This window comes from Amphiura filiformis, chromosome 15, assembly GCF_039555335.1.
Source record: "Amphiura filiformis chromosome 15, Afil_fr2py, whole genome shotgun sequence".
NCBI classification, from domain to species: Eukaryota; Metazoa; Echinodermata; class Ophiuroidea; order Amphilepidida; family Amphiuridae; genus Amphiura; species Amphiura filiformis.
In genome coordinates, this window is record NC_092642.1 from 37521675 (window position 1) to 37538464 (window position 16790).

The following is a 16790-nucleotide window of genomic DNA, read 5'->3' on the forward strand; positions in this document are numbered from 1 at the left end:
ATTTTGTTTGTCTGTTTGTTTGTTTTTTAAGCCTACAAGTTACAGTATTATCAGTCATCGTCTTGGATATAAGATCAGACAGGCAAATGGAACGTTTTTTCAATGTAACGAGACGGCAAACACTGGGCGCCGACCCGACTATTGGTGTAGACTTTACAGATACTTTGTTCACTACCGAATCAGTAACTTTGAAGATGCGGATATCAAGGTAAGCACACGGGCCGATATGTTGTCAGACCGTTATAGCGAAAGGCTGCGCTGCGTTTCCTCTGAGGAATTTCCGCGGCTTTTTCTTAGCTTCTTTTTCGGGGGACACTCACAAATATGGGTGTGTGGCGCGGAGCGCGGCCGTGCTTTGGGAATTAAGAACTAATTCTAGGGCAAAATAGCAGCTTGAACTGAAATTGCAACATTTTCGGGGTCTAGTGAACTAAATTTGGACCCAATTATATGCTGTGGAGCTAAAACTAATCAAAATTGTCCAAATTTGAGCTAAAAAGCTACAATTATAGTCAAAGTTTGAGGCTCAAAAAACTGGAGTATGATCCAAATGTGGGTGAGGCTCTACCGGAGAGCCTGAAATGGGGACCCTTGACCGCTGCACATAGGCCGGCCCTGCCTGTACCACCTTTAGGGGCGCACCATTTGATACTCAGGGGGTAGGAAGTTGGGGTCGGGGAAGAAATTTTTTCGCCGCCGAAGGCGGCTGAAGTTTTTTTTTTCACCGCCGAAGGCGGAAGGTTTTTTTTTTAATTTCATGCATTATACACAGTTAGGTGGGGAAGGGTTTTTTTTTTTTTAGTGTTGGTGGGGAAATTTTTTTTTTTTGCTCATGTAGTGGGTGAAGTTTTTTTTTTTTGAAAAACTTCCTACCCCCACCCTGAGAATCTAATGGTGCGTCCCTTACATGTGAGTGCCCCTGGTCTCGTACGACCAAGTCTTCTTATGAAGAAATGGTTTCATTGATATGTTAATATGAATCTACCCCCCCAAATTATCAACCTAAAACATTTCCAGAAGTGTTATGTATCTTTAATGTGCCGTTGTGATATTAATTTGTAAGCATTCTGGGATGACCATAAAGGTTATTTTCTTGTTCGTGCATGGTAAGCCAATATCCTATTATATTATACTAGATTTCGCGGTTCTCGGTCGGGCGCTTCTCGTGATAGGCCTATTTCTAATTACCCAAACCCGTTACCCATATACCTGCCCTGACTCTCTAAACTACTATGAACTGCTCCTCTCAATGACCAAGACACAACTTTAATCAACTCTGTTTGTTTTCGCCAGCGCATAGGGCGCTGGTACCTAATCTGAGATGGGGTTTGTGTACACTAAAGATTAGCTAAGATTATAGCCTTCTTCTATTGGTATGAATTATTTTTTTTACTTCTCGTGGTGGAAATGTTTTTGATGTCTGCTAATTCGATTTGCAAGGAAAAGAAAGTATGTTTTGTCGTTTCAACGAACGAAAACGATTGAGTATTACCAAAGTTATGTTTGAATTAATTATGACTTAAAAAGTTATCATAGGTTAGGCCTACACATATAAACATAAACTTGTTCAGCAATCAGCATCTTACTATAATTCACCAGAATCTGTACATCTGTCCGTCTGTTTGTCTGCTTGTCTGTCTGTCCGCCTCTTTTCTCGGAGACTGGGGTTGCGCGTTCCTCAAACTTGGTGGGTGGGTGCAGCTTGGTATGAGGAAGAACGAGTTTATATTGGTTAGTGGGTCAAGGTCACCCAAGGTCATCCAGGGGTCAAATTAGTAAAAACTGTTTTTCTCGGAGACTGGGGGTCGCACGTTCCTCAAACTTGACGGGTGGGTGCATCTTGACCCGGGACAGAACAAGTTTGTATTGGTTAGTGGGTCAAGGTCACCAGAGGTCATCTAGGGGTCAAATTAGTAAAAACTGTCATATGGGCATGAAACTTGGTGGGTAGGTGCATCTTGACCTAGGACAGAACAAGTTTGTATTGATTAGTGGGTCAAGGTCACCCAGGGGTCATCTGAGGTCAAATTAGTAAAAACTGTTTTCCGCCTATTTTCTCGGAGACTAGGGGTCGCACGTTCTTCAAACTTGGTGGATGGGTGCATCTGGACCTCAGACAGAACAAGTTTGTTTCAGTTAGTGGGCCAAGATCACCCAAGGTCATCCAGGGGTCATCTCAGGTCAAATTAGTAAAAACTTCAAATTAGTAAAACTGTTTTCCGCCTATTTTCTCGGAGACTAGGGGTCGCACGTTCTTCAAACTTGGTGGATGGGTGCATCTGGACCTCAGACAGAACAAGTTTGTTTCAGTTAGTGGGCCAAGATCACCCAAGGTCATCCAGGGGTCATCTCAGGTCAAATTAGTAAAAACTGTCATATGGGCATGAAACTTGGTGGGTACAGTCAACTTTTAGAGTCAAATTTTGGACGGTCATTTTGGGGTCATCCGAGTCATCCAGGAGTCATCTGAGGTCAAATTAGTAAAAAATGTCATATGGGCATGAAAGTTGGTGGGTACAGTCAACTTTTAGAGTCAAATTTTTGGACGGTCATTTTGAGGTCATCCAAGGTCAAATTACTAAAAACTGTCGTATGGGCATGAAACGTGGTGGGTACAGTCAACATTTATAGCCAAATTTTGGAAGATCATTTCGAGGTCACAAGGGGTCATCTGAGGTCAAATTAGTAAAAACTGTCCTATGGGCATAAAAGTTGGTGAGTACAGTCACCATCAGCCAGGTAATCGCGACAGCCGAGAACCGCCAAATACGGGTAACCGCCTAGTATCAAAAAAAAATGACATGGTCAAAGCGGGGAATGATCACGAGGTCATATCAGTGGACTACTGATGTTTGGTTGCCTGTGAGTGCATAATTGATATGTTGATAACAGATCTAATAATGTTGTGGAATCAAAATCTTCATTATATGGACCACTTTGAAGTCAAAGTAATTATCTATCCTAGCCTGTATCGTTTTATGGATAAAATTGACTCAAAATGTTATTGATGATATTATTGCTATCTTTAACATCAGTTTTGTCTTTTCAACGGGAAAAATCCGATTGAAAATAAAGTTTTTAGGGGCTAGCTATAATATTGAACAATATATCCCATATTTTGACATGTACTTATAGAAAATAAATAAATTATTGTCTTACTTTATAAATGATAAATACTGTAAAATGACACATAACTAAAGTGAGGCCAATTTCTATCTTTTTATTTGATTCATAAAATTACATTCAACAAAATGATTGAAGACTGAGAAAACACACAATGCAGACTACAGAATGGAGTAGCCATGTCCATAGCTTTGCAGGAGTTTCGGACTAACAATCAACACATTAAAAAATACAGTTTAAAAGTGAAGATTGTAGTGAATGATCAGTCCTTTATCATGTGCTTGCCACTATCTACTTTATAGTAAACTATACATTGGGAAATAATATAAAATTATTTTAAAATAAAATGTGCATGTAAGTTGAGTTAACATAGCGAATTAACTAACAACTGCAGTGTACTTCTTGATTTTATAATAAGCATGGGTAAAAAGCAGTAAAGACAAAAATACAGAACAATTTGGAGTAATGAATTAAAGAGTTGACAGGAGTTATAGGAGTTAATGTGTTTTGCTGTTTCAGTGTGCATGTTCTCACCATTGATGGTTTGGTGAACTGTCATGTAACATGGATGTAAGCGTGATCCTAAAAATGCCTTTCACGGTGACCCAAACTATTTACAAGACCTCTTCTGCATTGACGCTGGCCTTCCCTTTTAAAGGGAATTTTTATATAGGTGTGATGCTTAGTTCGGTAGGCCTACCCATAATCTGGAAACCCATCATCATGATCATTCGCCTCTTCCAAGTAACCCTGTTACCACATTTAGCATGTTTAGAGAAACCGAAATTAGTATCACGTGGATATAGGCCGTTACTAAAGTATAATGAAATCAATCGCGAGAAACGTGAACGCAAAAACGGTTATAGGCCTTACCACAACGGATAATTTTATGTTAACCATTCTGGAGGATTCCGGAAATAGTCATGTTCTGCTGAAATAGGCCTATATGCACGCGTAAGGCCTATAATTATTGGTCCGATGAGATGCACCTGTTAGTCACACTGTAATGCTTTTGATAATTTCATGATTGATGACTAAATTAAGGAGGCTGTGTACTCTCAGACATGCATGTAGTAAAAGTGCAATAACTTTGTAATTATTCGCGCAAGACATATAAAAGTATACATTTTTATGAAGGCAAGACATCAATAAATCTTAATATAAATACAGATTTGGGGTAAAAACAAAAATTATGAAGAAAATCACAAAAAAGTGAGTTTTTGGCAATATTTGTTAGCTACATCATAACAAAAAAACACTCTTTCCAAAATATTTTATTTTGTTTTTAGCTCAATCTTGAGGCTCCATTCCGAAAACAGTTTTTTTTTTATATTGGCCTTTTTTTTGAGATATTGACCATATATGGCATCAAATTGAACTTTTTAAAATTCACAAACGCCTATTTGCACAAAATGATGCCTGAAATCGGAAGTAGACCAAAATATAAAAAAAATGAGAAAACCGTTTCTTGAGTCGATCATGCTTTTTACGATGATCATATTTGCTTACCTATAGATGCTGTTTATTGAGTTATCGTGTACCTAAATCGTCATTTTACCAAGAAAATGAACATTGAAATAATGGCCGTTGAAGTTTAAAGTGGTCACATTTTGCACTTTCATCGAATCTCGCAGGAGAACGCGACAGTTTTATTTTTCTAACTTACATTACATAAACATCAGGTAAATCCACGGCCCCTTGAGAAGTTTGAGCGAAATCCATTCATAACTTGATATTTAAATCGGGAAAGAACTTGAAAAAACCCACATTTTATCAGCTAAAACGGAGCCATTTGACCACTAGGTTTTTGTGCTTCCGTGGTGTTTCCATAAGATGCGCCGCGCATGCAGATAAGCGTCGCGTATGCGTAGCGTATTGTGCGTTAACAAATTGCGCGATACGCAACGCGATGCGTTGTTGCGCGCGTGTACCCTGCTGGTACAACAAAGATTTTCTTTCCTTTTCAATTTCAAACACGAGTGGAATAGTGAAATAAAAGGAGTTTACAAATGGATTTTCATTCCTTGTATTTATAAAAACATAACAAAGTACAAACATATCAAAAAAACCTCAATTTTGCAAAAGAAAGAATGTCTAGAGTACACAGCTGCCTTAAACGAAAAACAAGCAATGGATGTGATGCTATTGTTAAAACGTTATATCTTGTTGGAATGTTGCTGTATTGTGTTGAAAATAAAATAAAAACACCGATTTGCGGTTGATGTTCAAAATGGGACCAAGTATCAATAAAAATTCCCTTTAAAAGGGAAAGCCAGCCTCAATGTAGAAGAGGTCTTGTAATTAGTTTTGGTCAATGTGAAAGGCATTTTTAGGATCACGCTTACATCTACATGACAGTCCACCAAACCATCAACGATGAGAACATGCACACTGAAACAGCAGAAAACATTAATTCCTAATCTCATGTCAACTCTTTTAATTCATTACTCCAAATTGTTCTGGACTGGTTTTTTTGTTTTTTTTGTTTTTTTTTTTTTGTTGTTGTTGTTTTGTTGTTGTTTTTTTGTCTTTTCAGCTTTTTACCCACGATATCTCAATTTCCAATTTTGTAATACCAGAACTTACAAACTCAATATCTTCGCTTAGGAATGTCCGATTTCACTGCTTTCGATATACCACTTCACAAATACACTGCCGGTTTGAGTTAACTTACATGTACATTTTATTTTAAAATAACTTAATTAATTCGCAATGTATAGTTTAAGCCTACTATATTATAATAGATAGTGGCCAGCACATTTATAAAGGACTGGTTACTCACTACAATCTTCACTCTTAAACTGTGTTTTTCTGAATGTGCTGATCATGTTGATTGCTAGTCGGAAACTCCTGCGAAGCTATGGACATGGCATCTTACATACTCCATTCTATAACAGTCTGCCTATAGTGCCTTGTGTGTTTTCTCTTCAATCATTTTGTTGAATGTAATTTTATGAATCAAATAATTATGTGTCATTTTATTTATAATCAAGAAGTTATTAAATTAATAAAGTAAGACAATTTATTTATCTATAAGTGCATGTCAAATGGGGTACATTGTTCAATACTATAGGCCTACATGCATAAATTATGCCCATATTATAGCTAGGCCCTAAAAACTTTATTTTGCATCGGATTTTTCCCGTTGAAAAGACAAAACTGATGTTTATGATAGCAACCATTTCATCAATAACATTTTGAGTCATTTTATCCATAAAACGACACAGGATATGATAGATAACTACTTTCACATCAATATGGTCCATATGATCACAGATTGTTGAGAATCTGTGATATGATCCGGGATATGATGAAGATTTTGATTCTATAGATCTGTTATCAACATGATATCACGCTGTTCAGTGGTCAAGGAGTAAGGACCCCGGTCAAGGACACTGATATGACATCATAGGTGATGTCAGATTTTCTTCTGCTGACCATATGATGCTATATATTAACTAAATTATTGTTACATTTAGGCCTCATACCTAGAACTTTTAAAGTCATAATTAGTTCAAACATAACTTTGGTAATACTCACTCGTTTTCGTTCGTTGAAACGGCAAAACATACTTACTTTTCCTTACAAATCGAATTAAAATATTTTTAAAAAATTCAACCACAAAAGTTTTAAACAAAAGTCATTCCAATACCAATAAAAAATAATCTCGTGAGCAAACTGACCCCATCCCAGAAATAGGTACCAGCCCGATGGGCTGGTGAAAAGGGAGCCGAGGTAAATGCTGAATAGTGTCCATAAGCAAAACACTTTGACAGCTGTTTAATGCAACGAAATAGAAATGACGTAAAATGACGTTGCACGAACTGCTGTCATCCGTCAAAACAGACAATTCATACCGCATCGACATCACTTGACCTTGGAATAGTCAAATATTCATAAAGATGTCAAAACATGTTTTTTAAAACCTGTATGATGAGATATTCACTGAAATACATCAATGACATGAATCGGTATGTTCATATTTGGCAAAAATGGTGCCATTTGCATCATTTAAAGGTGTCAGAACGTGTTTTTAAATGATTTTTAACCTGTACAGTAAAAATGACAGCCATTTTGAATATATCAAGATAATGATAAAGAGGTCAACATATGTTTTTTGAATATTTCAAGGTCAAGTGATAAGACATTGACTTCATTATGCAGCATCCGACAAAAATGATAAAGACAAATGACATCAATCTTCAATACTTAATGTGTTATAGTTTACAGATAACATACCTGGAATATACGAGCACGTGGCACATAAAGCAAACTTGGTATCGCGGGGCGGAAAATACATACCAAAAGGATTCTATTTACCGGGACAGAAAAGGGAGTTCTTGAAATATGTAAGTAATATTTTACTATTTTTTCTCTCATTTAATACTACTATACGAGGGGCAGTCAGTATGTTTTAAGAGTTGACTCGTGACGTCATATGTGGATTGTTTTCATGGCATTTCTCAATGATTACATAAACACTGTACCTTTGTCTTTCAAACAACACATGTAAAAATTATATCATACACATGATTACGTAACAGCATTAGCATAAAATCAATAGACTAGGGACACTGCCAAATCACGCAAAAAGGCGGGCCTTTTAAATTACAGCAAAGACACGCGTTTAAAATGTCAGAGAACAGCAACAGTACAAGGTGCATATGGCTAGTTTTGGGCAGGAATAAACACTAGGTCCTCAGTTTGCATTTGGTAAAATATGAGACTTGCCATTAAACTTTGGTGGAAATGGGACGTCTGGAAACTTCAACAACTTTAGGGCTTGAATGGAAGCAAAATTATTCTGCAAAAGTGGCGAAAATGAAAAAGCAGTTATTACAAATGACATTAATTATCTCCAAAATGAAACAGATTAAAATATAATGACTGGTCACGTGTGAGAGCTGGTAATCAGTGCGGTGATAACTGGTGCAAATAAAACAACTATCTGCGCATGCGTAGGTAGGATGACCGATACAACATGCTGGAAATGCACGAAAATGGCAAAATTCCATGTAAATAGGGCCTAAAATATTACAAAATGCTATGAAAATTAGAATTTAAATATTCATATGAATTTTTATGGATGATCTTAACCTGAAATTAACAGAAAAGTTTTAAAAATAACTTTCTCATTCAAACGATGGCCTCTCTCTCCACTACTTTTGGTATAAATGTAACAATGGTAGAATAACAGTTATATTTTAAACATGGGTTCAAATATTTTCTAGGGAGACTCCCGTTTTAATGTTTGGAGATTAGTCAACAGAACTGGCAAAAAAACTTAAATTTTCACGTTTGCTATTTTTGGCAATATCAAGATTTTTATAGAAAGAAAAGCCTTGTTTTTGTCAAAAATAAGACAAATTTGACCACGCATTTTAAATCAACTAAAACCTTTACAGCCCAATAAACATGGTTTTATGAACTGGTAGTTTGTGTTCTATTACTGTTCCAAAAGGCAGCATTCTCCACACTTTAATTCCCGAGAAAATATTGAAAATACAACAATACCTCATTTCAGCCTCTTATTTCCCTTAACAAAAACGACTCAATTTCACCAGGTAACTCTAGACCATTGATTTTATGCTAATGCTGTTACGTAATCATGTGTGTGATATAATTTTTACATGTGTTGTTTGAAAGACAAAGGTACAGTCAGTGTTTATGTAATCATTGAGAAATGCCATGAAAACAATCCACATAAAGTATGACGTCACGAGTCAACTCTTAAAACATACTGACTGCCCCTCGTACATAGATTAAAGCCGGGGGAACTCCCGCTTGTATTTGAAGTTGTATGTCACCCGCGTCCAAAAAAGTAAAAGGGTCTTCTTTTTCACGGGCCGGGCGCGATGCACGAGAACGTGAAGAAAAAGGTTCTTTAAATCGTGCCTTAAGCATGCGCGTATATTGTGGGATGGGGCTTTTTTTTTTTTTGGGGGGGTTGCTGCAGCAAACATAAAAGGGCGGCAGAAGAACAGGCGGCAAAAAGTATTTAATATTTAAAAAAGGGCGGAAAAATTGTATTTGTGTTTAGGTTGATAACGCCTATTATCCTTTTTTCCCAAAACCATCAAAAATATTGGATCAACATTTTCGGGCTGTTGCAGGGGGCGACAAAATGCACCTTTTATCCATCCCCTGGATACTAAATACTTGCTTAGGGTAGGAAAGCTTTCAAAGCAACCGCATGGTACTTGCTTTGAGTCCATTTTAATACACTTAGCTTTAGTGCGATGGAGTAAAGCCAGATTTTGTCACTTTTTTGTCCTATTTCTAGTTACACTTTACTATTTGTCGCCCCATTTTATCCCTAAATTATTTCGCGGGGGGGGGGGGAGGCGGTTCATCGCTCCAGCTTGCTTTGTGTAAAGCTCTTGAATACAAGTGGCCCAGTCAATTTCTAGACCTTTGATGACAGATGTGCAAATTTGAATTAGGTATCATTTACTCTTTGGGGTTGTGCATTCATTATGAGCCCCGGGGATGGTAAAAACACGCAAGTAGTAAACTAGTCTGTAGGGACGTTTAATCAACAAATCAGAAATCGATCGATAAATCAATAAGGTCATAGGTTACTCCATGTACGAATTTAATATATCTGCATATTAAGGGGACGCGGCAAATAATATATCTGCATATTCATGAAGGGTGCATGACGAATTAACATATGGTCGCATGTCAAAAGGTGATGGGTACTAAAAAATGGTGGAGGGATTTCATTCTTCCGAAAGTTGCCGTAAAACGTTTGATTGACATTTCGCAATCTCTTGACTGGTTGATGCCTAATTTTAAGCCTAATTTTATAACAGTATAAAAAATTGATTTAGTTATTGCCCATGACCCATAGAAAACACCTAAATAGGACAACTTTTTATAACTCAACATGTCACGTGCTAGCAAAATATAGGATTTGGCTTCCCAAGTAAGGCTAGACTGAAGCTGACCAATGGAGTGGCATTCGCGCAATCCGCCTTTCACAATTGGGATATATCACACTGAATTGCATGTAATTAGTTATCCATGATTTTCTTTTACAGTCATCATTGCCAGAGAACAAGGATAAAAGATGGGTTCAAAAAAACTACCTGCACCGCGGAAACAGAGTGAAAGAATTTCACGGTATGTTATGATTATCATTATTGTTGCCCACTGTGCTGAGATACTATAGTCTCAGCCTATGTGATTAAAGGAAAACTCTGGCAATCATTATTGTTGCCCACTGTGCTGAGATAACATAGTCTCAGCCTATGTGATTAAAGGAAAACTCTGGCAATAATAACATTATGCCTTATACAGCCTGTCTAAAAAAAAATGTGCAAGTGAAAAGCGCCCTCTCTGGCAATTAGAAAATACTGTTGTGACATAATGCTTACATCATCGTTGAGGGCGCAGTCTTAGCTCGCCAATGCATTTTGTTCTGTTCAATTTGCTTGTTTTAATCTCGAGATACGTTTAGTTAAAGATGAAAGGGTAAAATCACAATTGTGCCACTTTTACTAGGGAAGAGGGCTTTACATGTAACAGTGATAGCATCAAGTTTATCAAGAGTTCCTTCGTGAAATCAGAAGAATGCATCAATTACATAATACAAATTTTGTTTCACTGTTTTATCATGATGCAGGAATGTTAATTCTCTTTTCCACATAAAAGAGATTAAAAGATAAATAAATATGCTGTAAAATTAATGAACGCTTATTACACATGTTGGGAGAGATATTAGACTAAATAATGCACGCGTGCTGATGTTGATGCGTCTAATGCATGCGCCCCGAAAGGGGAAGTACATTAAACGCATCAACATCAGCTATCTTTGATTGATTTACATGTACAGCTCTCTTACCCTTTCGTTGTTAAATAAACATATCTCGAAATTGGAACAAGCAAATTGAACAGAACAAACGGCATTTGAGAGCTAAGACTGCGCTCGTGACGTTGATATAAGCAATATGTCACAACGGTATTTTCTAATTACCAATGAGGGCGCTTTTCACTTGCACATTTTTTTTGAGACAAGCACGAATCACGTGGTTTTATCTTTTTTAAAAACCTCATATTGGCCATAAAAACGAATAAATACAGCCGTATCTCAGCACGCGATATTCAAAATTCCCAGGCGATTCCACAAGACAATTTCAGCGCGGGAATTTTGAATATCGCGTGTTGAGAGCCGGCTGTTTTTATTCGTTTTTATGGTTAATATGAGTTTGTTTGAAATAAATGTCATGTGATTCATGCTTGATCATTATTTTCTAACATATATTAAGGGATAATGTTGTGATTGCCGGAGACATACTGTAAAGGAGTACTTCGTGATCCTAGCATCCTCTTTTTATGGCATATTTTCAGTAGATATCCACGAAAAAAGCTTATTCCCAAAATTTCAGTTGATTCCGATTTTGCGTTTGTGAGTTATACATGATTATGTGTATTACACTGCTCAATAGACAATGTGTTGTAACATCGTTCTGGTATACCATAACGAAATTCAACTTTCTTTGAGAAATGTGGGGGATCAGGCTGTGGATCACGAAATGCCCTTTTGATAAACCATGTCGCAAATTATCATTGGGCTAGTTTGGCGAGGTAATGTGCTAGATTTATATTTAGGAATAAAATAAAATTTATCAACAACAACAAAGTACGTCAAACAATACGCTAGAATTTAATACATCTTTCTTTAAACGTATTTGTTCATAAAAACATATTCTTTATTATATTTCAGAACTAGATCTACGTCAAAAAAGTATAATTCAGAAATTCATTGGAAATCCGTTTCTTATTGATGGCCACAAATTTAGCATTGGCGTTTATGTAGCATTCACTTCGGCCAGCCCTTTAAGGGCACACGTGCTCGATTCGATTATGAACTTAAGATTTTGTCCTAAAGCATATACTCCGGATAATTTTACCGATTTTCGAAGTTATGTAAGTGATGGAGTAGAATTCGGTAACCAATTCGTCATGCAGGTAAGCAAAGATAGTTTCATTGAACGATTATATATATATACACATATAAATCTGTTGATTAAATTCCCAGAAAATTAAAACGGTTTGTTCCAAAACTCTTATTTAATTTTTTGGGAATTTTTAGGTGTGCAAAATGCCAGTTCATGGCAACATGTGTACCATCTTTGATCTTATAATGATCTTTATTATAAAAAAAAAAGGTATATTGCACTACCTGGCAGGTCCTGGCCTAACTTGTATGACGTGACCAGAGCAGAAGCTGTAATAAGAACAGCTCCAGTGGCGGCGCCATGGGGTTTGTCTCCCCACTTTTGAGTCAAAGCTCCCAAAATTACAATTTTGCGGAAAATTTGTCGATTTTGCCCCACCCCTGAAATTCACTTTGCCCCCCGAAAAAAATTCCTGGTGCCGCCACTGAATAGCTCTATGGTGTACATACATCGTAACTCTAAATAAAGTCTCTATCACATTGTCTATCCAAGGTAAGGTTACCTAGCCCTACTAGTATAGGGCCTTTTGACTGTGGTGATCCAAAACCATGCATGCATAAAACCTGGCTATGTTTAGAGAGCTGCTGCCAGTGACTGCTAATTCCCCAGAAATAAAGGCCCTACGAATCTTGCCAAATCAATACCGACTTTCCAGTATTTGTAATCTAACACCAGTAATGCAGATCAGCCAATGGTAGCAATGCAGCAAATTTGTTTGACAGGCAAGCTGCCCAGATAGAAACATGCCGAGATCATTATGTAATACAATTAGCAATCCCAAACTCCAGACACCCCTAGCAGGTTAATCTGTCATTGGTAATTAACTTGACACACTGCCTCATTTCAAATATTTAGTTTTAGTTTTGGTTTTGGTTTTGGTCACGTGGTTTCCTATTGTCCTGCCTAACCACTTGAATCATAAGATATCGAACTCATTGTTTCTACCTTTTGTTTAAAACCGAACATTTGTGTCAGTCAGTTTCGGTTTTGGTTTCAGTTTCTTATAAGTGGTGTGAATCGTAAAATTATTTGATTTGAAGTTACCTACTCGAAGTATACAAAAGAAATGTTTAAATTTCGCAGTGCAATATTCACGAGGAGAGAAATCGAGCATGGTAATCTACATTGAAAGACGTGGTTTACAAAACTGAATAAGCCTAGGCTAATTCACCTGTGAAAAAATATAGACCATCGAAATATTTGCATTCGACATTACAAAAGGGGCCACTACTGTAACTGTATAGGTGCTATAAACAAAATCGATTCATGTCCTTAATCCCATGTACCAGTATCGATGGAAGGCCATTATATGACCTCTAATAACCTAATGACTTTTACTGAAGCAATTTTTACTGCAAAAAGTAGAAGATAGAGGGGAGAAGAGATTGGGGTGTGTGTGGTGTGTGTGTGTGTGTGTGGGGGGGGGGGGGGTTGGAGGGCAAGGGGGATATGGGCCGGGAGAGAGAGAAACATATGAGAGAGAGCATTGGAAGTGACATAGAAGGGGGCGGAGAGCTCGAGATGACGATATCGAATGTAGGGGAGGAGGAGGGGAAAAGGGGTAATTTAGGGAAGAGGTGGTTATATAGGGAGGGGAGCCCCCTCTTAAAGAGGTATGGGTTGTGCTTCCCGGGGATAATAAACTAATTCATAATCAAATCATCTCCATGCATCGTTTATGTTTCATACAAACAAACAAATTCCCCACCCCACCCCATCCTTCAATATACGCGCATGTATATGATTTCTAGGCCTAGAACTCGTGAGTGTAACATGCCACCTACCTTCGACAGAGAGCATCAACTGTCGTCCGCGGGATAGATTTCCGATATCAATCATGATAATAATTATGTTAGCACAATAGGCAATTGTATACTTCTGGTTATATACCCTATACTGTGTCCTCCCAGCATAATAGTGTTATGATTGCTGATCAGATCAGCTCTACTTTTTAATCCCTTGATTTTTGGTTTCTGAACAAAAGAGAAACCAAAACTATATATTTGAAATGAGGGACTGGTATGTTATCAATGGATGGCACATTTAGAATTAATACTTCATGTTTTAAGAAAGTTTGGAAACCAATTCCAAGGCGATATCTATTTATTACGTTTTAAATGAGGGCTAAAATGTTTTGATATTTAAGATAATTAAATGAAGCAAAAATAATAGGCCTACTTTTATCTCGGGGACAGCGGTTAGTGGGTTGTGAGCTGTCACTGGGTTTTAGCAGTTCTCAGTATATAGCATGGTGTATATAATGTGTCATATAAAAAAAGGCCCTGTGGTAGGGCTAAGGTTACCCTAGTTAACCTTACCCCGGGTGAGACGATCACATGGGTATTTAAATTCGGTGCATATAATTAGGCCTATATATTAGCAAAAGGCCCATTTTATGACCGTGCATGACATGATGTCAAGAGTCGGTTTTTTCCCTGAATATATCAATGTATTTTATCCTGGTTTCAGATGGATTCTTTGAAGAACTATACCTTAAAGCTACAGTATTCAGCTAAGCAATCCCTTGACGCATATTTTCATTTATTAGGTACGTGGGATAAAATATTTACATTTATTTGTTAAATTTCTTAAGTAACTACCGCACAGTGTCGACACCGTGTATTATCAAGATTTTTCCCTGCAACTTAATACTCCGTTGGTGAGCGACGGGCGATTGGTATTTTACTGAACGCAAGAAAAGGAATCCTATCTGATTGGCTAGGAATCGATCACTAGATCGCTTAGTGCTGAAGTACAAACTCAAAATGTAGAGATGTATTCAATTCGATAAAAATTAATATTCTATTATTGACGCAGATAAAGAAAGTTGCATAGTGTGCATTGTATTATATAGACTTGTGATTTAATATTCTATACAACACGTGGATTGAGCTTTATATGATTTAAATTCTCAAACAGTTGAATATATCACAATTTTAACGAGCGATTTCAAAATGTTAATGTATAAAATGCAGTAAACTATATGCGTATAACGACAACGGCAATCGCCTATTAGTGTATTGCATTTCCAGTTAGTGTATTGAAAACAAAACTTGGGTTTTACCTGACAACAAATCGAATTTTCTTGTAATAGCAACATCATATGGAGTACTGATCATGCCCAAATCGTAAAAACATGTAGAATAGAAACTGTGTGGTATCTCATATCGTGTAAATGGTATGCTTATAGCCTGAGTCGCTCGGCCTATCTCGAACAAAATCGCCATGCGTAGCTTTTGAAAAACGAGATGATTCGCCGTACTACCACGGCAATTTTTGACACGAAGATATAGGGATGATGACGCTGTGTACCGCGGATATTTACAGTCACATACAAGATTCCCGCAAGAAATTCCTTCGAAACAATTTTCTACTGGAACAACATTATTACCAGTTAAAGATCGAGCCCGGGGATCGAGCAAGTGCGCCAATGATTAGAGTAGTGTTATCTGTCTGCTATCAGCAACAGACCTTTTCAAATCAAGATGGATAAAGATCGGAAAACCGCAGTATTTATTCAGTAAGCTAGGGGGTCAAATTGGTGCACAATGAATCAAACGGAATCACGTACCCTTTTGAGTGAAAGTACAACGTATTTAGCCAAAATCAACATAAGTCATCACAGAGAAATATTTTCTAAAGGTATTGAACTAACACTTCCACTATTTGGCACTTCACAATGTGACAGTAAAAGAAAGAAAAATGCAAATGTTTGTCGTCTGCGGCACATTTGACTTGGTCTTCGTAATATAAATATCAATATCTTGCACAAGCCATGCCCAACGCTTGACCGTGTCTTTCACGCAGATATGTGTTCAGACGTAATAGTTGCGTTTGCGTTAGCGTCGACGACACGAAATTGTAAACGGGGTCATCCATAACTTTCCAGAGTGAATTTCACTCTTTGCAGAGTGAATTTTACTCTTTCCAGAGTGAATTCCACTCTTTCCTGAGTGAATTTCACTCTTTCCAGAGTGAATTTCATTCTTTCCAGGCGTACTTTGTCGTACTACCGGTTGAATGACCCTTCTGGAAGAACTAGGTGATACTGACAATTATCTTATTTCCGCATGATTGCTCTTGCCAGCGTTATTGGATAACTTTACCACCAAGTGCTTGCCCAAAGATTTGTATCAAAATAATTGGTACCCATGAGTTTTAATGTTTATTAAAAAGCCTGCTTCTCCCAAATGTAACATTGGATCTTCGTTATGTAGTCAATGTACTACTATCCAGAAATAACAGGAGAAGATCTAGAATACGTCAAAGTGCCTCTTCTAAGGAATATTCTTCTATTGACTTGCTGAAGCCTGGTTTATGAAACAACACATCTGTCAATGTATGTGGAAACAGGGGGACTGTATTCGAGGCAGGCTTGCTTTCCATTAGAAATTGTTTGAAAGGTGAAATGAACACCATTTTCAAGATTGTCCCTATGCGAGGATTTTATGCAAAGGATATAAATGACTTTTTTATATATTTTTTTTTATGTCTAAACTATGCAAGGCATTAACAGCTGCTATCGGTATGATAGCGCTGATGGGTTGGCGCCAAGATAGTTGTTAACCTCCCGTTTGAAGCTCAGCCGATTCTGGTTAGAGATAATTGGACCAGGTAGAGCGTTCCAAAGGTGAGCTGAGGATGGAAGGAATGACCTCTGGTGGCTGACCAGGTTGGATCTTGGGATTTTGACAGCTTGGTCGT

At 37.4% G+C, this 16790-nt stretch overlaps 1 protein-coding gene across 1 annotated transcript in view; it reads left to right on the forward strand.

Annotated features, from left to right (window-relative positions):
- The window catches only part of LOC140170925 (probable tubulin polyglutamylase ttll-15), a 43697-nt gene that overhangs the window by 10436 nt on the left and 16471 nt on the right, over window positions 1–16790 (forward strand). Inside the window, exons 2-6 of the mRNA XM_072194123.1 lie at window positions 32–208; window positions 7347–7472; window positions 10167–10248; window positions 11852–12096; window positions 14556–14634. Of these exons, the coding sequence (XP_072050224.1) occupies window positions 32–208; window positions 7347–7472; window positions 10167–10248; window positions 11852–12096; window positions 14556–14634 (709 nt within the window). The remainder of the gene's footprint in view (window positions 1–31; window positions 209–7346; window positions 7473–10166; window positions 10249–11851; window positions 12097–14555; window positions 14635–16790) is intronic.